This window comes from Myxocyprinus asiaticus, chromosome 33, assembly GCF_019703515.2.
Source record: "Myxocyprinus asiaticus isolate MX2 ecotype Aquarium Trade chromosome 33, UBuf_Myxa_2, whole genome shotgun sequence".
NCBI classification, from domain to species: domain Eukaryota; kingdom Metazoa; phylum Chordata; class Actinopteri; order Cypriniformes; family Catostomidae; genus Myxocyprinus; species Myxocyprinus asiaticus.
This window is the reverse complement of record NC_059376.1, coordinates 11712264-11733245: the sequence shown is the minus strand read 5'-3', so window position 1 is coordinate 11733245 and position 20982 is coordinate 11712264. Positions and strand designations below refer to the sequence as shown.

The 20982-nt window shown below is 37.3% G+C and overlaps 1 protein-coding gene across 1 annotated transcript; it reads left to right on the top strand.

Annotated features, from left to right (window-relative positions):
* Positions 1-765: 765 nt before the first annotated feature.
* Positions 766-20159, top strand: LOC127423987 (ubiquitin-conjugating enzyme E2 D4). Its single transcript, XM_051668729.1, has 7 exons — positions 766-999; positions 6911-6974; positions 7216-7247; positions 9735-9812; positions 9910-10015; positions 12486-12579; positions 15735-20159. Exons 1-7 carry the CDS (start codon positions 976-978, stop codon positions 15778-15780), a joined length of 444 nt encoding a protein of 147 aa, XP_051524689.1. The 5' UTR covers positions 766-975; the 3' UTR covers positions 15781-20159.
* Positions 20160-20982: the final 823 nt, after the last annotated feature.

Here is a 20982-nt window from a genome sequence, read left to right as displayed (position 1 = left end):
AATTTTTTTTATTCAACAGAAGAGAAGTTTTTGATGTCTTATTTCTGGTCGATGCATTCAGAAAGTCATAAAACATTTTCAAAAAATAACTTAATTGACATAACCATAGCTTTATGCAAATGAAATTTCCCAAGAAGATTTATTAATTTTGTTACACTCTCTCCTATGGTAAAAATAAAGTATAATGTATACTATTATGTAATATAGAAATCTCATCAGTGGGAGGAAATGATGGAGCTTATTTCATAGTATCATTGTCAATTAAATTAACGACTGTCTAAAGTCTGAATACTGGTTTACTTGTGTAATTTATCGTGTATCACCAGAGATTATTTTATACTGAGATCCTGTCTAGGGCTCCAGCGTGTTATGACAGTAACTTTTACAATTTTCCATGACTCCTCTTGTAAAACAGCAATTTCTTTGTAGTAAACTCCACAAATTTTACTACAAACGGATTGTTGACTGTAAAACATGTTGAAGATGAAAGGACAGACGGTTAATTCATTAAGTGATGAGCTGTTTCCTCGCGAAAGCAGTTTATTAAGCGTATCAAAGCATCTCATTCATTAACATCCATTCAAAAAGAACCGGCACTTTACGCCGTTTTGAATCCGTGATTAAAACTTTGTTTTCCAGAGTTCGAACGCATAGAGAACTACAACTCCCAAGATCCCCTCGAAAGCGCTAGTATCGCGATATTAACTACAGTCGTTGCTTTATATCGCGATATTTCCTTATTGCTGGCTAGTACAGTACTGAAACTGTCAGTGAGGTTAGAGGGGGTAAGAATTTTTCAAATCGGCGACTGCCATTAAAACAACCTTGTAAATGCCCAAATCTGTGCATTAGTGTTATTACAAATGTAACGTGTGACACTGTTGGGGAAAAAACAACAGCCGCGATCCCATCCAAACTATACAGGCCAATATTGTCTGAACTCGATTAAATAGTGTGCTGTGATAAAGCGAGCAAATGGCGTTGAAAAGAATCCAGAAGGTGAGTCTGTGTTCATTGTGTGCGTTTGTGGATCGCATAACCTCACAGCCTCTAACAATGACCTCATCATCTGTCTTTGTGAATGTAAAGCAGTCGCACTTTTCTCATTTTGTCCCCATCTGCTTAGACAAAGACGAATGGCCAATGGTGGATGCATGCATTTGACAGGCACAGTCTCTTTGTTTTACATTTTCACGGCGTGCTTTTATAAACAGTCACCGTTACTTTATATAAGGCTGATCGCAAGTGTTTGTTTTGCGCAATCTGTGTTCACTAGTGTCTATTGTGGTTATGCGATGTTGTATAATAAGAATCAGCACACACAATAACACAAGATCAGGGGTTTGACAGGTGTTGTTATGAGTAATTTGTGGAATGTTAGTGCGAATAAGTGCGTTTAAATACTAAAGATTGTTAAAATGTTTCTTTTCTGTTGTCGGTCATCATGAATGAGAGACGCGCGACTGACGCGCATGCGTGATGGACGACAACAGCGTTCAAGTTGCCACATGCTGAACCCCAATGTCAGTCTGTCCATATATGGCTCGGCAAATAGGGCACTGGGACAGCGGAGGGTATTTTTAACAGATTCACCATCCTGCCCGCATAACAGTTGACTTTAAGCGTATAACAAAAATCACGCCGAATCTGTGTATTTCTGCAGTGATTTCTTATTTCTCAGCGTTTTATATTAAATTAATAGACAGTTCATCCCAAAATGAAAATTATGTCGTTATTTTCTACATTATTTAAGTAAAATGACACGAGTAAGTATGCTGTTTTTCCGCAACCACCTTCTCCTGAACGCGGAACTGTCCCCAGATTCTTACCGGAATACTGTTTTCGTTTTCCGGTCTCCAGTCTTTTCACTTGCATCAGTATATGTTCTTAGCGTATAATGGAATGTTTAGCATACTAAATTTGTAAAAAAAATAAAAAATAAAAAATAATTACGCCGATACTTTAAAGAGTCACCATGACTGTCTTTTCAAAGTTTAAAGGGATAGTTCCCCTCAAAATTAAATTTACTCACCCTCATGCCATCCTAGATGTGTATGACTTGCTTCTTCAGGCCACAAATAAAGATTTTTAGGAGAATATCTCAGCTCTGTAGGTCCATTCAATGCAAGTGAATGGTGACCAGAACTTCCAAGCTCCAAAAAGTATACAAATGCATTATGCATCATAAAAGTAATCCATAAGACTCCAGTGGTTTAATTCATGTCTTCAGAAGCGTTATGGTGTAGATGAGAAACAGATAAATGTTTATGTCCTTCCATAAATCTCCACTTTCACGTCCACGTTTTTTTTTTTTTTTTTTGCCTTCACATTCTTCATGCAAATCGCCACCTACTGGCCGGTGCTGGTAAAAGGTGGAAACTTATAGTAAAAAAGGACTTAAATTTTGATCTGTTTCTCACCCATACCTATCATATCGCTTCTGAAAACATGGATTAAACCACTGGAGTTGTATGGATTGCTTTTATGCTGAGTTTATGTGCATTTTGGAACTTCAAAGTTCTGGTCACCATTCACTTGCACTGAATGGACCTACAGAGCTGAAATATTGTTCTAAAAATCTCCATTTGTCTGTCACATATCAGAGATGGTATGAGGGTGAGTAAATGATGAGAGAATGTCCCTTTAAGGTGTGAGTAGATGACATCAACAAACAAGTAGGCTAAAACAGATCAAATAACTTGTGTTTCAGACAAAAAAATTTGTGAGTTCGTTTGTGCATTTCTTCTCAGCCAGCAAAAATAGTTCCAAAAGAAGCCATAACATCAAGCACAACTCGCTGTCCGCACCGCTCTCATACTCTGGTTTTGAAATAGTGGTGTGTCATTTATAAACACATTAGTGTTTTTAAACAAATCTTTTAAGTAAATGAATCTTGGTCACTTCTATTATTTTGGTCATGAACGACTCGTCGTTTTTAACAAATCAGTTGAGTCAATGATTGAATGACTCACTCATCACATAAAATACACCCATTTTTCGCCACCTACAGGTGTAAATATGCAATCTCCAGAAATGTTCACTGAACGATTCAGTGAATGTCAAAATGAACGATCCCAACTGCTATTTAAAAAGCCGCAAAGACAGAGAAGCGGAGTGATACAAAATGTGAAGCGTCCCAGTAATATTACACCAAAGTTGCTTTCAAGGCAAGTCAGTCCACTCAGCGGCCATCTTTGTAACGCTCCCAGGCAGCTATTTTCTGTGGATACAAGCAGCGTTAAAGTATAGCTCCAATCAACTTGAAGGGGAAAAGCCCAAAATCTCCAAAACGGTTGGTCAAGATTACAATCAAAGGACATATTTCAGTTTAGCAGTTAAATCTGACAACAATCATAAGTATCATAAATTGTGCTTCTTTAGCTCAGATCACACTATTTTTCAGGCTGGTCCAGCGAATGCGCATTCTCGAATTAACAGCAGGCGAAGTCTGTATCTAAAAGATTTCTCCCATTAATTTTAATACAAGTGGTCCATCTCAGGCTAAACAGTCTCTGTAACAGAATTTTCATTTTTGGGTGAACTATTCCTTGAAGGATAGACTGAAACTCTGGTATCACACCAGTGTGAAATGACTTAGAAGATCCATTCTTATGTTTATTTTCATATAATGTTGGATGCATGTTTTTGGTTGTTTTATTGAAATTTTGCACAGACAGATCCCATGAACTGTCTCTGGTCAGTGACTAGCCTATTGTTAGATGTCAGCTATTTATGCCAAAGCTCATGTTACATCAACAAAGGGTCACCTAAGAGAGAGAACAACAGAACAACAATACTGTAGACTGTCAAATCTCCGCCCTCTTTAAAAACAACTCTGATGTAACTCAGTGTCTGGTGTGTGTTTCACAAGGAACACTTTTTGTACATACATGAGTTACTTTTAGTAACTAATAAGTGAAAGCAGAGAAAATAGATCAGTAAATAGTAAGTTGACTGTGGCAGACAATAGGCTTGAACTTAAAACTCATTTTGTTGCTTTCTGTTGAATGAAACATGCTCAGATAGGTAACAAACTAAGAGTGGCTTTCTGTTTTAAAGTTTTTATTTCTGTCACATTTAATGGTGTTCTGTGGTTGACTTCAGAGCAAGATCTGTTTCATCACTTAAGTCACTTTGTTAAGTTTTGTTGAAAGTGTGCCTGAAGTTCAAGTTATTAAAAGTGCTGTTGATGAACAGCTGGCAACTCTGCTTCTATCTGCTTCACTGTGAGTCAGATAGTAACTTCTAGCAATACACTCTCTCCAGGAGTGAATTAGAGGGGTGACATGGCTATGGGAATGAGAAATTGAAATCTTGACCCACATAATCAGAATAGCGATTACAATAAACCATGCATGAAACTAGAATTAACTATTTTTTTAGAAGACAAAATGAGGCACAGCAGACATGTCACTGTAAATATTGTTGAGTGCAGGGGTTTTCAAACTGGGGTTAAGGGGCCGCAAGGGGGTGCTATAGGGGGTCCGCAGAAAATGTCCAAAAATAAAAGTGTAAGTGTAAAATGTCGAAAAACTACATTTGAAATACTGGTTGGAAATAATGAAACTAATCATAATAATCTTATTCTGTTGACAGCCATGATTTTTAACTGTATTAAATAATAATAAAAAATCTGAATTTAGGTTTGTGACAAATGTATTATATACATACAGTATATTAACCTTTAACATACAGCATTGGAAATTAATTGATAGTGTTTCTCTTCAGGTTTATACAGTATATAAACATTAATAGTGAAAATAGTGAAATACACACACACAGTAGAATTGTCTTTATACATGAAAATGTAAAGCTGCCTTTATATTTAAGGAAGGGGGGTCCCTCTCATGGGTGTCATATGTTTGGCCGTCCTTGGCATCAAAAAGTTTGGAAAACTCTGGTCTAATACATGGGAAAATTCAGATTAGGAGCATTTTTTAATCAATTTTAATAATGTAATATTGTGAACTGCATAAGACAAACAATATTTAAGATTGTTAATATGACATAGGCTGAACAGGAAAGCTGATGATTTTGTAAATGCAGAAACAACAACAGAAATGTGATTTATGAGCCTTCCACATGGAACAAACACTTGGTAAATTATTGCATCAGCATAAGCCACATCATCAAGTGACAGATTAATTTGCGCCATAATATAATAAAAATGCATCTATATGGGTGAATTTCTCAAAACCGGCAAAGAACAGTGTACTCGTTTCACCCCAAAACAAAATAAAAAATAAAAAGTTGCATGTTGCATAATGATCCCTAAGTATTTTTATTGCAGTGCAGTAAAAAATTATAGTAGTACAGTAATGTGAATCACCTTTGAGAATAATGGGAATTAAAAAACACCTGGACGAATTTTGGGGAGAAATGTCACAAATCTTAAAGGTCCTGAATAGGCTTATTTTCAGAATGCTAAATATAATTTCTTATTATTTCCTTGAATTTTGATATTGGGATGATATGTGAACTGGACATGTTTTTGTGATGTTTACTCATATTTTATCTAACATTCTGAAAAAATGTAAATGTCCTTTGAAAGAAGGACATATTAGGAGCCTGTGTTTACTACACTCAAAAATAAATAAATATATATATATACGTATTTTGACCTATTTTTAAGATTTATGCATTTCAGTTCCATAACAAAATTTCATTCAGTTGAATTGAGTAATCTTTAACTAAATTAAATGACATTTCATTAATTTAATTTAGTTAAAGGTGCAATATGTAATATATTTACTGTACTAAAACATAAAATTATAATATGTTATCAGAGATTTAACATGCTAAGTTGAAATACTGGCTTCTCCGAAAACAATGTTACAGCCAGTATATTCTACTTTGAAATGTCCATTCTGGGCCGGAATTTCTGTTTGTGTTTTGGCCTGTGTGATCCCGCCCACTGCCCATTTCCCAGTGGTATTTCGACACCCCGGGTTGCCATATTTGTAACAAGTTAGCGGGCAAACACAGCGTGCTGCAGCCATGGAAGCCAGCAATACATCTAGCTAACATTGACAGAGTTATAAAAAATCCACATGAGCTGGTTTATAATTTACAAACAATAAAAACATTGCAAACGTATACATTAGCTAATCAACTTTCAGTGTAAGGCTAGACGCTTGCCATTGTCAGTTTGCTCGTTCCTGTTGCGTGTCCTCAAACTGGCAGCCCGCGTGAGCTTCTGGGGTGTGGAGGAGGCGGGGGAGACAACTCTCTCGAATATTTTGAATTTGGACTGCAGTACCCATTTTAAACGCTTGATGATTACATATTGCTCCTTTAAAGTTTACTCAGTTCCATTTGATGGAATTTGTTATGAAAAAAACAAACATTTTGAGTGTAGAAACTGTGATATGTCTATGTTGTGTTTTTCAGTTAGACCATTTGTTTATGCAGTAGTATTTCATTCTCTGACCTGTTTGTATAGTACTATCATATGAGTGTCATAGCGTTGGTTGTGCTGGCAGAGCTGCTGAAATCTCAATATGGGAACAAACCTCAGAGCCAAAGCATTATGAGTGTGTGTCTTGGCAACCACGTAACACCACCATGAGCCAAATTCTGTTTTTAGAAAGCATTTTTGTACTATCTGATCAAACTTAGACCAGGTGTCCTTTGTTTTTAGGTTTTTGCTGCTGTACATGTAATCTTTCTGTATGTAAATTACTTGTCATGATTGGCTAACCTTTGCTTGCTGGTGTAGTTCATACTGTCGTTCATCAAGGCGGACCAATCTGTTGAAAACTAAAAAAGCATTGACACACTACATGGCCAAAAGTATGTGGTCACCTGAAATATACCACATCCATATGTGCTTGTTGAACATTTAATATAAAATCCTGTTATTCATGATATGGCTCCTTTGGTTCAGTGTTTTATGGCTTTGTTTCCTCAGGAATTGACAGACCTACAGAGAGATCCACCAGCCCAGTGTTCAGCAGGACCAGTTGGAGAGGACTGTGAGTATAAAAAGAATGAGTGACAAGAATTAATTCATTATAGGGTGAATTTGTCAGATCACTTTATGAACTGCAGTCACTACAAACATATTCACACATATTCACACTAGAAACCACTATTGAGCTCCTACTCAGATGAAGCAACATTAACTAGCACACTTGGCACGCACCAGATATGCCCTTAATATGCTTCAATACTGTCTATATTGGTTTCATATACTGGAAATACAATGTTTTTCAGTGTTTCACTGGCAGGCAACAATAATGGGGCCGGTGAGTAGCTGCTTTCTCTTCTTAATTTTTAAAGGGGACACATTTTACCCTTTAAATGTTTTAAAGGAATAATTCTCCCAAAAATGTAAATTCTCTCATCATTTACTCACCCTCATGCCATCCCAGATGTGTATGACTTTCTTTCTTCTGTGAAATACAAATGAAGATTTTTAGAAGAATATTTCAGCTCTGTTGGTCCATACAATATAAGTGAATGGTGGCCAGAACTTTGAAGCTCCAAAAAGCTTATAAAGGCAGCATAAATGTAATCCATAAGACTCCAGTTGTTGTCAATTATATCGCTTCAGAAGACCGGAGTCATATGGATTACTTTTATGCTGCCTTTATGTGCTTTTTGGAGCTCCAAAGTTTTGGCCACCGTTCACTTACAGAGCTGAGATAATCGTCTAAAAATGTTTGTGTTGTGCAGAAGAAAGAAAGTCATACGCATCTGGGATTGCATGAGGGTGAGAAAATGATGAGAGAATTTTAACTTTTGGGTGGGCTATCCCTTTAATGTAGTTCGGAAACAGGCTGATTTGTCCTACTGTAGCTTTAAGACTTCTATATGTAAATGACTGACCTCTGTTAGAGTTTGTGTGTATAGAGTTCGTACATCAAACTCTTTAATTTCATCAGATCATAATGCAGTTTTCCATGATATTTCCCCTTTTACACCTTTAAAACAGAATGTACAATGTGTTACAGCATAGTTATAATACATGACAGCAGACTGTTGGTTTAAAAATTAATCATTACAGCATTGCCTTATTTTGTCCTTACCATTTATTTGTCTATAAACTTATGTTAAAAAATAAATAAAAAAAACATTTCTTTTATGATAGTTGTAATACTATGAAATACAGGTGCATCTCAATAAATTAGAATGTCGTGGAAAAGTTCATTTATTTCAGTAATTCAACTCAAATTGTGAAACTCGTGTATTAAATAAATTCAGTGCACACAGACTGAAGTAGTTTAAGTCTTTGGTTCTTTTAATTGTGATGATTTTGGCTCACATTTAACAAAAACCCACCAATTCACTATCTCAAAAAATTAGAATGCGGTGACATGCCAATCAGCTAATCAACTCAAAACACCTGCAAAGGTTTCCTGAGCCTTCAAAATGGTCTCTCAGTTTGGTTCACTAGGCTACACAATCATGGGGAAGACTGCTGATCTGACAGTTGTCCAGAAGACAATCATTGACACCCTTCACAAGGAGGGTAAGCCACAAACATTCATTGCCAAAGAAGCTGGCTGTTCACAGAGTGCTGTATCCAAGCATGTTAACAGAAAGTTGAGTGGAAGGAAAAAGTGTAGAAGAAAAAGATGCACAACCAACCGAGAGAACCGCAGCCTTATGAGGATTGTCAAGCAAAATCGATTCAAGAATTTGGGTGAACTTCACAAGGAATGGACTGAGGCTGGGGTCAAGGCATCAAGAGCCACCACACACAGACGTGTCAAGGAATTTGGCTACAGTTGTCATATTCCTCTTGTTAAGCCACTCCTGAACCACAGACAACGTCAGAGGTGTCTTACCTGCGCTAAGGAGAAGAAGAACTGGACTGTTGCCCAGTGTTCCAAAGTCCTCTTTTCAGATGAGAGCAAGCTTTGTATTTCATTTGGAAACCAAGGTCCTAGAGTCTGGAGGAAGGGTGGAGAAGCTCATAGCCCAAGTTGCTTGAAGTCCAGTGTTAAGTTTCCACAGTCTGTGATGATTTGGGGTGCAATGTCATCTGCTGGTGTTGGTCCATTGTGTTTTTTGAAAACCAAAGTCACTGCACCCGTTTACCAAGAAATTTTGGAGCACTTCATGCTTCATTCTGCTGACCAGCTTTTTAAAGATGCTGATTTCATTTTCCAGCAGGATTTGGCACCTGCCCACACTGCCAAAAGCACCAAAAGTTGGTTAAATGACCATGGTGTTGGTGTGCTTGACTGGCCAGCAAACTCACCAGACCTGAACCCCATAGAGAATCTATGGGGTATTGTCAAGAGGAAAATGAGAAACAAGAGACCAAAAAATGCAGATGAGCTGAAGGCCACTGTCAAAGAAACCTGGGCTTCCATACCACCTCAGCAGTGCCACAAACTGATCACCTCCATGCCACGCCGAATTGAGGCAGTAATTAAAGCAAAAGGAGCCCCTACCAAGTATTGAGTACATATACAGTAAATGAACATACTTTCCAGAAGGCCAACAATTCACTAAAAATGTTTTTTTTATTGGTCTTATGATGTATTCTAATTTTTTGAGATAGTGAATTGGTGGGTTTTTGTTAAATGTGAGCCAAAATCATCACAATTAAAAGAACCAAAGACTTAAACTAAATTGAATTTATTTAATACACGAGTTTCACAATTTGAGTTGAATTACTGAAATAAATGAACCTTTCCACGACATTCTAATTTATTGAGATGCACCTGTACATTGCATACTGGAACACTAACAAAACTGAGTTCTCTTTGATTTCTTTGTAGAATGACAGTCCGTATCAAGGAGGAGTTTTCTTTCTTACAATTCATTTCCCCACAGACTACCCCTTTAAACCACCAAAGGTCAGTATCTTTGTGACATTCAGGTGTATTTGGACACATTAATCAAATACAGATTGATGTTAAGCAGACTGTAAACAGACTCTGTGTTGATTTGCAGGTCGCATTCACGACGAAAATCTACCACCCTAACATTAACAGTAATGGTAGTATTTGTCTGGACATCCTGCGATCTCAATGGTCACCTGCACTTACGGTATCCAAAGGTACGTATGAATGCATGATAGAACACGCATGTTATAACAAGCACAATTAACAAGAGAGTTGAATGTAGAAAGGACATTTTATTACACTGCTCTTTCAGACTGATGCCATGGTAACCACCACAGTCACAGTGAATCTAACGATGTGTTCACGGAAGCACAAATCACTCTAATGAAACATTGCATTTCCATAATGGTTCACTGTATTTAATTCAAGGGCTGTTTTTACACATTCTCAGAGTCTTGAACCACATACCTATAAATAGGTGAATATTACAAACATAAACTGACTAAAATTTCAGATTTTTAATTGTAGATGTTAAATCGAGCACTTCATTGCTAAGTTCATAAGATATATGGCATTGGAATGCCCTGACATGTTGGCCACAGATATTGTTCGGCCAATTTTTGACCAAATATCAGTCATAACATAAGCATGAAAACACTGATAGGAGTAACATCAGTGGTTTATTTAAAATGAATTGCATAAATGTATTGTGCTGTGCAAAGTTTATAAAAAAATGTTTAATAGTAGGGCTGAAATGATTAGTCGACGTTATCGACAATAATAAGCGGAGCCGGAGCTGCCGCTCCGCTGAAGCAAAACTTGCATGTCGAGCATCTTTAAAGGAAACACCCCGGCGTTACATCTTAAATTTAATGCGTTATAGCTTTATTAAAGTTCAAATAATAAGGAAGAAGGTCATGTAAATAACTACAAACTCTGAAACTGGCATTTCTCTGTGCGGTCAGCGCCTCTTCTGAGTTGCACAAAGTGTCCCGACCTAAGGGGGAGAGATTGAAACTGCACCCGGCTCATGCACACTCTGTCGCTCGCTTAATGCAGCTAGATTATAATGTGATGGCTCACGACTTATTGTATCATAATATGTGTGTCACTGTGCATTTCTTATCGTGAAGAAAATTGGCAATATGCAGCTTTATTAATAACATACATTTTTTATTTGTTTTTGTTTTGGGTTGTTTTCCAATATAAATATCTAAAACTCCTTTAAAACAACTTGCAGCTATACTGCAGAAGAAAATTGTTTTCTCTGAGAATATTGAATATAATATTAAAAGAAAATATAAACAAAAAAATGTCATATACTGTTAGTGCTTCCCTAATATTGCAGTTGTAGAAATCGACCGATATTGGATTTTAATGACCGATACCGATTTTTATTTTTATTTTTCTGCTTAAGTGTCTGATAACTGATATGCATAACTGATTTTTTATTCTTGTTTTATTTCTGCTTTTATGCTCATTAACATCTTGTTTATTTATCACTAACCTCTGATGAACTGCTTTACAAAACTAATATTGTGCAGTCTACAAAGAATTAATTTGACTAGTTTTATTTGAAATATACACTTGTTCAAAGCCCCACACTTAGTAATTATTTAAAATGTGTAGTCTTTTGTGTCCAACTTTATCGGTAAACCGATATCAAAGAAGCGATAATCGATTAAGTGGAAAAGTGTAAATATCTGCTAAAAAATATCAAACCGATTATCAGTCCATCTCTGATTAATTGTATTGGTTGGGAAGAAATGCTCTAATATAGTGTTTTTGTCTGAAGAAAAATAAATAATATTTAGGGCTCCAGACTACAAGAAAAAAATGAAACATTTAGTTGCCAAATTAAAGAATCGCTTAATATAGAGGGTTATTAAATCTATTCCAGTTTAATGTGGATAGACAACTATTAAGTTTGAGTTTGGGGTGGAACTATCTGTTTTTTGACCAGAAAGAGATAGGAGTAGTGTTTGGGAATTCGGTTTAAAATTTTTTGTTTTGCAGTTCCGTTTAGTGACGCTATTGCCACAGAAATTTCACACTTCACCTTCAAACTAGGGTGTTGGAGAATCCAGTTCCAACCGATAACTCGCATGTGAGTTCAAAACTGATTCGTGCAAATAAAGGTTGCATCCTGTCTGTTGCCAGTAATTATTCTATTTAAAATTATTGTCGCAAATGTTCATATTTTGTCACCTTTGCATCCTTTGATACTTGGATATCAGGTTTTGTTAAAGTAGGTAACATTGAAGAATTGTAATGGTCTCAGGCGGCAGATGCACTTGATGGAAGGATTGTTTGTTTAGTGTACTGTAAAGCCTTGGTATTTATGACTAATAACAGAGCACTCATCCAGAGCTGATCCCGGTGTGGGCACTGCTGTTAGACATCCGTGATTACTCTTTGTTCTAAGCAATGACCTAGTTTGGATCACTCCATATGAAGCTGTTTGTGTTATATGACAAACAAACTTATGGAGTGTGTGTATGTAAGGGAGGCTATGTAAGGGAGGTGTGATATCATATACCTGAAATCTTCTTCTCTATATATAGGTTAACCACCACATTCAATGTCTCAAGGAACTACTGTTGCTATTGTGTCTCTTAAACAGTAACACATAAAGGATGAGTTGAAATTCTATTGTTTTTAATCTGTTCCCGTGCTTCTTTTCAGTCCTGTTGTCCATCTGCTCCCTGTTGTGTGACCCGAACCCAGATGACCCACTGGTACCTGAGATTGCACATACATATAAAGCAGACAGAGAAAAGTGAGTGACCTTAATGCACATTGCTGTAACAGATTTTAATGTATTTTGTCTTCATAGGCAGTTGCAATACATGTGCTGATTGAACAGAACTCTAGTTTAAGGGTCTTTTTTCACATTATAATATTGTAAGATCCACCATGAGTTTTAGTATCAGCTGTTTAACATGACAAGTTATAAGATTTGTGTTTTCTAGTTTTTTTTTTTTGTAGGTTCTTTATAAACAGAACAGTATTTATGTGGCACAAAAGTAATACATATCTTTGAAGGTATATGACTATATTGAAGATGATATAAATAGAACTATACAGTATTTATAGTCCATATAACTAGATTTATAACATAACATTATTTAATTCTGGTATCAGAACCTCTGATTGCAGAATTAAATAATAATATCTCATAGTTGTATGTTTATTCATAGTTGTATTTTTTAAAAGTATGTACACTCACCAGCCAATCGTGTGGCAGCAGTGTAATGTATAAAATCATTCAGATATGGGTCAGGAGTTTCAGTTAATGTTCACATCAGCCATCAGAATGTGGAAAATATGTGATCTCGTAACCCTTTTCCACCGAAATGGCGATGGTTCGCTAGCTGAGCTTGTCCTCGGCTGGTTCACGGCCGGGGCAATCTGGAGCCTATCACAAACTGACCGTGCTTTTCCACTGACTTGAGGTCTGCTTGAGAACCGAGCGGTGAAGTGACGAGTTACGTGACTACCTCACCTGCTTACAAAGAAGCATGGAGGTGACAGTTTTTACTTCTTTTTCTCCTGTTTTTGTGGACAAAATTTAATATACAGAGAAATGCATTCTAACGTAATTACATTGCTCAACAAAACTGCCAGAGACGAAATCTACACTGAAGACAGACAGGTAACGTAATAATATTATTTTTATGAACTTTTAAAGTACCATAAACTGTAACAGTGGAATCGTGATTAACATTGGTGTAGCAGATGGTTATATTTAGATTTTTGCCGTAGCATATACTGTAATATTATGTTTACGTCTTGATTGAGAATCTCCACCGGTGTATTTAACAGATTGCAGCGATCTTCCTAACAAAGTGAGTAGCTGGCCAAAAATCTCTTTACTCAACAAAACAACGCACAAAATAAGATGAGAAGAGAGTAAGGAAAGTTTGCAGATTTAATAACTTACCGAGATCAGCTACAGAAGACATTGGCGATTCGATGTTTGTCTCTAGCGTGGCTGATTGAATTATATGTCCCAGTTAGTTAGCTGGCTGCTCAGTGTCCAAGACATCGCTGCCCCGTCCTCTGCAGTGTTTGCTTAGGTTTTTTTATGGTCACTGTACTGCATTTTTTTCAATTCGTTTATGATTTGGTCAACCGTCCGATTGAAGCCGTCGTGCATCATTTCGTATCTCCTCTTATACTCTTTTTTTTTTTTTTTTTTTCCTTTGCAATCTATCTAGTTTATCTAGTATCTCTGTAGCAAACCATATCGCAAATACAGTGCTCGTTTCGTCCGCATTTCCTGAACACTTTTGATTTCTGAAATTTTTGTGGATTCTTATTGTTGTTATAGAGTGAAGAAGTTCTCGCTGCAGACGGTATCCGGCCAGAATGTTGCTGTTTGGGAAAACCTAACCTGGTGACGAAACATTGTCCTCCACCTCCTGACGTAATCGGTTCCATGCATTGAGACCAGCAAGCTTTTTGTGCTCGTGCGGAACGAGCTTATACGCCCCGAAACTGCCTTTTCTGCTGTGGAAGCACGTGGAACAGTTCGAGAATTCGCACCGGCCCAGGAACCCGCACCCGAACCATGTCGGTGGAAAAGGGCTATCGGTGATTTGGACCGTGGCATGATTGTTGGTGCCAGAAGGGCTGGTTTGTGTATTTCTGTAACTGCTGATCTCCTGGGATTTTCATGTGCAACAGTCTCTAGAATTTACTCAGAATGGTACAAAAAACATCCAGTGAGCGGCAGTTCTGCGGATGGAAACACCTTGTTGATGAAAGAGGTCAACAGAGAATGGGCAGACTGGTTCGAGCTGACAAAGTCTACGGTAACTCAGATAACCACTCTGTACAATTGTAGTGAGATGAATAGCATCTCAGAATGCACAACATGTCAAACCTTGAGGTGAATGGGCTACAACAGCAGAAGACTAAGTTAGATTCCACTTCTGTCAGCCAAGAACAGAAAACGGAGGCTGCAGTGGGCCTACCGTTTGTGTAAGTCAGCAGAAATCAAGATTTGTCAGACTAGGCGATGTTTTTCCAATCGTCTTCTGTCACGTTTTGGTGAGCCTGTGCCCACTGCAGCCTCAGTTTCCTGTTCTTAGCTGACAGTAGTGGTACCTGAAGGGATCTTCTGCTGCTGTAGCCCATCCAGCTCAATGTTCGACATGTTGTATGTTCAGAAATGCTTTTCTGTATAGAACTGTTGTAACGCGTGGTTATTTGGGTTATTGTCACCTTCCTGTCAGCTTGGACCTGTCTGGCCATTCTCCTCTGTCCTGACTCGCTGGATGTTTTTTTGTTTCTCGCACCATTCTCTATACACTCTAGAGGCTGTTGTGCGTGAAAATCCCAGGAGATCAGCAGTTACAGAAATACTCAAACCAGCCCGCCTGGCACCAACAATCATGCCATGCTCTAAATCACTGAGATCACATTTTTCCCCATTCTGATGGTTGATGTGAACATTAACTGAAGCTCCTGACCCGTATCTGCATGATTTTATGCACTGCTGCCACATGATTGGCTGATTAGATAATAGGATGAATAAGTAAAGTACAGGTGTACCTATCGTGTGAGCGCATTCCAAATTAGGAAGAAAAAGGGAGAAAATTCCCCCCCAAAAATCTGGCTCTGCAAGACTACCGTACCTCATATCCCCATTGTCAAACAAACTAGAGTAAAGTTCCTTGGTGCACTCCTGAGTTCGGAAAACAGCTTTCACACCAATTAAATGACCCAAACTCCAGCATCAAACAGTCTTTTTTCTGCAACTTAAACTCTTGTGTGAAAAAGCCCTAATGCTATTGTTGTGCTAATATGAATCAATCCATTTGAATCCACATAACCCACATTTCTTTAGAAAAACAGCTAGACAAAACAACAAAACACAGAACTGAGTACAGAATAGCAACATAATTGTGTCCTTTTCTTTGCCCGTAGGTACAACAGACTAGCAAGAGAATGGACGCAAAAGTACGCAATGTGAGTTTGCTTGCGTTAAACACTAAAGAAGCAAACGGACAGAAAAATGTGTTTTTTACTTTTAAAAAGAGGAGTAAATATCAGTGAATATTGAGGGGTGGGGACAACTAAACAACAAACCATTGGAAGGGAGGCAGAAGGCAGAGGTGAGGAGATGAGATGAGAGCCGCTGCTGTGTGCTGAAACCGCTGTCATGTGCTGTTCTCCCATACCCGCCGTCAGAACGGCCTAGCCTGGAAAACTCCAGGAAAACTGTAAAACCGGACAAACCTCGGGGTACCACAACCCAGGAAATTAGACTTGAACTACTGTTAGTTCTACTATTATTATTGTTATTGTGATTTTCTCCGTGCTACTGTTGGCATTCTTACACTTGTCATCTCCATTTGTCAATGTGCTCTTATCGATGTCACTATGTTATGTTTTCCAAATGAGGAATTGTTGGGCTGAAGTTGGAATGCTGGTCTTAACCATTGCCCATCTCATTTGGAGTTCCAAAGGAAAGGTCTGTTTTGTGTATACTCAAATTGAAACATTTTTCCATTGTTAACAGACTTAGTTCAGTAATATGTCTTTGTCTATTCAGGTTATAACTTGAATAAAACTGGTTCAGTTTAAAATAGAATGTAAACAAGACATTTTTAGGAGTAAAAAAAAAAAATGTATTATTATGGATTACCAATTCGTGTCTCCCTTCCAACTTCGTGCCATGTCAGTGTTATTCTATAAAACACCTCTAGATGTGATCAAGAAACTAAAGGTTGTATTCCTTTTAGAGCAAAAGTGATCTAATTTTTGTTGAAAAATTAGACATAAATTGTGTTTATTAGGTTTTAATTATATCTCCTATTGACATATTCTTTGTTCAGTCTGGAGTGTCCGTTTCAGTTTTAACAGACTTTGATGCTCAGCCGCATGTGCATGATATGGCAGATGTATAAGTATTTGTTTTGATAAGTATTGTAAAGTTGCTTTAGGGGCCGTTCAAACCAAACGCGTTCTTGCGCTAAAAAAGTGACATGGATATGCCCACACTTTTTGTTTGTAAATGGATTAATTTCCATATGTTTACGCCTCTCATCCACATTAGAACAGCAATTTCCTCCACCAAAAATGGAGCGTTTCCAAAACGCTCACCATTACTGCATACCTCGGAAAGCAATGAGGTTAGGAAGAACAGAGAGTTTGGATGTAGCCTAATGCATTCTCGCTTGAAATTTTGTTATGTTTACACCTCTTGTTCCAGCCTGATTTCACAGTGAATTCAGAAATCGTAGGTTGACTTTTCCTAAGCTAAAGTCAGTCTGTGCTTACCAAAATTCAAACCTCTCCCCCCAGTGGTCGAAGTGGAAAGTGTTTTTTAACATGGGCATGCGTGAACTCCAGTTTCCTGGTGAAATGCCCACACAGGGCAAGTTGTTTTCAGCTATAAATTATGTAATACAGTAAGGAGGAATGCATATTTTATTAACTCTACCCCCAAACCCCAACTCTAAACCTAATCGTCAGTGGAGTAAAACTGTAATGTTAAAGGTCAAATGTAACTTCCCAATCAAGCTCGTCACTGATTAAGCAAACACAATTACTTCCTGGTTTCAATGTGGGATGAGAACCCGGATCTCCCATCAGTCGCCTCACGTTTGAAGTTAAACAAACTTGAACCATTGCAAATAGTCTGATGATACATAGCACTTGTCCATTACTCACCATAATGGGGGCCAATGTCAGGGCACTGGAATATTCGGAAATAACATTCTGACTTTGGGTGTGATCATGTTGCGTATCCACATTAGAACGGCATTTTCCTCCACTGAAAATGGAGCATTTAGAAGACGCTCTCCATTACTGCATACTTTAGAAATGGATGACCTTATGAGACTAAAAACAGTATTTCCTAATGAAAGTGGATTAGTGTGGATGTGGCCTAATGCGTTTATGCTTTAAAACGCATTATATTAGCTACGTTTACGCCTCTCATTGACGCTAGAATGGCATTTTCATCCACCGAAAGAAAACGCTCTACATTACTGCATACTTCAGAAAACCACGACATTTGGAAACTGAAAACTGAGTTTTAAAATGGAAATGGATTAGTGAGGACGTGGCCTTAAAACGCAGCGATCCTTCGCAAGACGGCGAAAAGAAAAACAGCGGAATGCTGCGCAATGATCAAAGACGTCCGTCCAATGCATGTTTACATTTAAAAACAATTGAAAAACAGTGCAGAGTGAGGCAAAAACGCGTTTGGTGTGAACGACCCCTTTGGAAGCACATTTTTAAACATGTCTTAAAAATTCACCAAATTTGCTTGCATAAAAACGAGGAAGCAAAAATGCTGACCTGTGGAATTGTGAAAAAAAACAAAAACAAAAAAAAACTGCGTGGAACCACTTTGAAAAAAAAAATCCTCTTGGAAACCATTTCTGCCAAATGTGATTTTGCCCCATTCATATTTGCAAGCAAAAGGCGCATCATAGCATATGAATGCAATATTTTTGAGGATGTATAGTGCTTTTCTTCTACAAATCTTTCTGCAAGAGTGTAATCATTAATACTCTTTAGATACTCTTGTTCCTTTAGTCACTAATATTACTAACTTTCTGACAGTGTAGATGGTACATTTGATGTGTGACCAGCACAGGTGCTGGACTGAAGTACTTTAGCTGTAAATTGATTTTGTTTGTTTTTTGTTTTTTTAACGCATCATTTTTGGGCTGCCTGTTTTGAATTGGATGATCAAGATGTTTACACAGAGCAGGGAAGAAGCAGAATGAGAAATATTCTTCACTTGTTTGAACTGAACGACTGGGAAGTTGTGAAATGCTACTTATTGGGAAAGAAAGTGTGAACATCTCACCTTCTGGTGCTGCTCTACAAAAGCCCATGCCACATTTCACTGGCCGAAGACTCCCTGAAAAGGGCTAAATATTGTCATGATTATGTTTAGCACCATATTTGTGTACCACTTCAAAGGAATTGATGTTTGTCTTGGATTTTAGCTTTGAATATGGCATGCTTTTAAAGGGATAGTTCACCCAAAAATGAAAATTCTCTCATTTACTCACCCTTATGATGTTATGACTCTCTGTTCCGTAGAACACAAAGGGAATGCTAGCCTCAGTCAACATTTTTCCATACAATGAAAGTGAATGGTGACTGAGGCTATCAGTCCCTAACCTTCTGCTTTTGTGTTACACGGAAGGAAGTCAGGTTTGGAACGACATGAGGAGTGAGTATATGATGACAGAATTTACATTTTTGTGTGGACTATCCCTTTGAGTGTTTATATAATACAAATGGGGGGTACACTGTCCACAGAGGGTGTTTTGTATCTTTTTATTTCAATTTTGAATGTAAACTTTTATGCCACCTTTTCCTAACCTTGACCTTCCTCTATGGCACAGGTATTGTCTTCTTCATATCTGCAAAATGTTTCATCTCTAAATGTGGCTGTATGTGGCTCACTGGTTGTGCATCGAATAGTTGAACGTTTTAATTTATTTGCTATTTATTTGTCGTCTTCCAGTCGTCAGCTCAAATGCAGTCAACCTGGATTTACTGTGTCCTTAAAGTATTTGGACACTTAAGACATACTTAATGTATGAAGGCCTTTGCATTAGGATAACAAAATGATGCAAACAAATGATGCTAGACCTTTTCTCAGAACTAACTTCATTTTTCTATCAATTTTTGCCATTACTTTTACCTTTTTTTTATTCTAGCAGAGGAACCACAGGTGTGCTTCATTACATGAACTATGGACATGTACCATTAACACTTGACAACCAGAAAGTGTTCATTATAAACAATATATCTATTGTTTTAACATTTAAAATCTAACAAACTCTTTTCTGTGAAAAGTGTGCTTGTGCTACATCTTCAAAGTAAATGCTATTTGGGTTTATATTTTGTTATCTAATGCAATGGCATTCTTACATTACACGTGTGGCTTTTAAGAGGCCAAATACATTTTGGATCTATTCGAGGTGCAACCCTTTGGTGCAGTAGATTTGTGAGACATTTGCGCTAAGGCAGTATAGCATGCTTTGCACTCTGATAGTCTACAACCTTTTTCTGCAGGCATTTGCAAGTTATCAGGGATCTTTCTCTCCATTTTCTCACTTCTCCCAAGACCTTCAATAAAACCTTAGCCTTAACTGTCAATGTATAGGCAACCGTTCTGTACTCTTCATTTATTGATTGTTTGTGTACTTTTTTTTTTGTGTGTGTAACACACATACACAGAGCCATAATGACCTCTCCTTGCTAAGTGTTTGTGCTAGGAAGCCCTGTGATCTAACCAGCTCTCTCCTCATGAAACCAGACTTAATCCAGCTGAGACTAACGTCCAAGGTGTCAACTTTAGTGAATAAAGCTCCTTTTGGTTAAGATGTTGTCTTGGTTTTATTGTATGAACAAGACCTGTTTTCTGTGTCTACACTCTGTCAATCTACTGCCCTGTAAAATTGAGCTATTTTTAAAGGAAATATTGAAAATTGCCATTCCAGATGTGTATGACTTACTTTCTTCTGCTGAACACAAACGAAGATTCTTTAGACAAAATATAATTTGTTATTAGAATGTATGATAATTATTATTAATTTACATATATATATATATATACACACACACACACACACACACACACACAGCTCTGGTATTAAAAAATTAAGAGACCACTGCAAAATTATCAATTTCTCTGGATTTACTATTTATAGGTACTGTATGTGTTTAAGTAAAATGAACATTTTTGTTTTATTCTATAAACTACTGACAACATTTCTCCCAAATTCCAAATAAAAATATTGCCCAAAAATACAGCCCAATCTCCAGACCTGAACCCCACTGAAAACCTCTGGAATGTGATCAAGAGGAAGATGGATGGTTGAATTTTTGGTGTGGCATAAAGTCACCCAACAGCAATGTGAAAGACTGGCAGAAAGCATGCCAAGACACGTGAAAGTTGTGATTGAAAATCAGGATTATTCCACCAAATATTGATTTCTGAACTCTTCCTAAATTAAAACATTAGTATTGTATTGTTTAAAAATGAATATGAACTTGTTTTCTTTGCATTATTCAAAGTCTGAAAACACTGAATCTTTTTTGTTATTTTGACCAGTTGTCATTTTCTGCAACTAAATACTCTAAATGACCATATGTTTATTTGGGAGAAATGTTGTCGGTACTTTACAGAATAAAACAA

Coding starts and splice junctions, on each gene's coding strand:
- LOC127423987 (XM_051668729.1), top strand. CDS start 976: ATGGCGTTGAAAAGAATCCAGAAG. Junction 9,813..9,909: donor ACCCCTTTAAACCACCAAAG/GTCAGTATCTTT, acceptor GTTGATTTGCAG/GTCGCATTCACGACGAAAAT. Junction 10,016..12,485: donor TGCACTTACGGTATCCAAAG/GTACGTATGAAT, acceptor GCTTCTTTTCAG/TCCTGTTGTCCATCTGCTCC.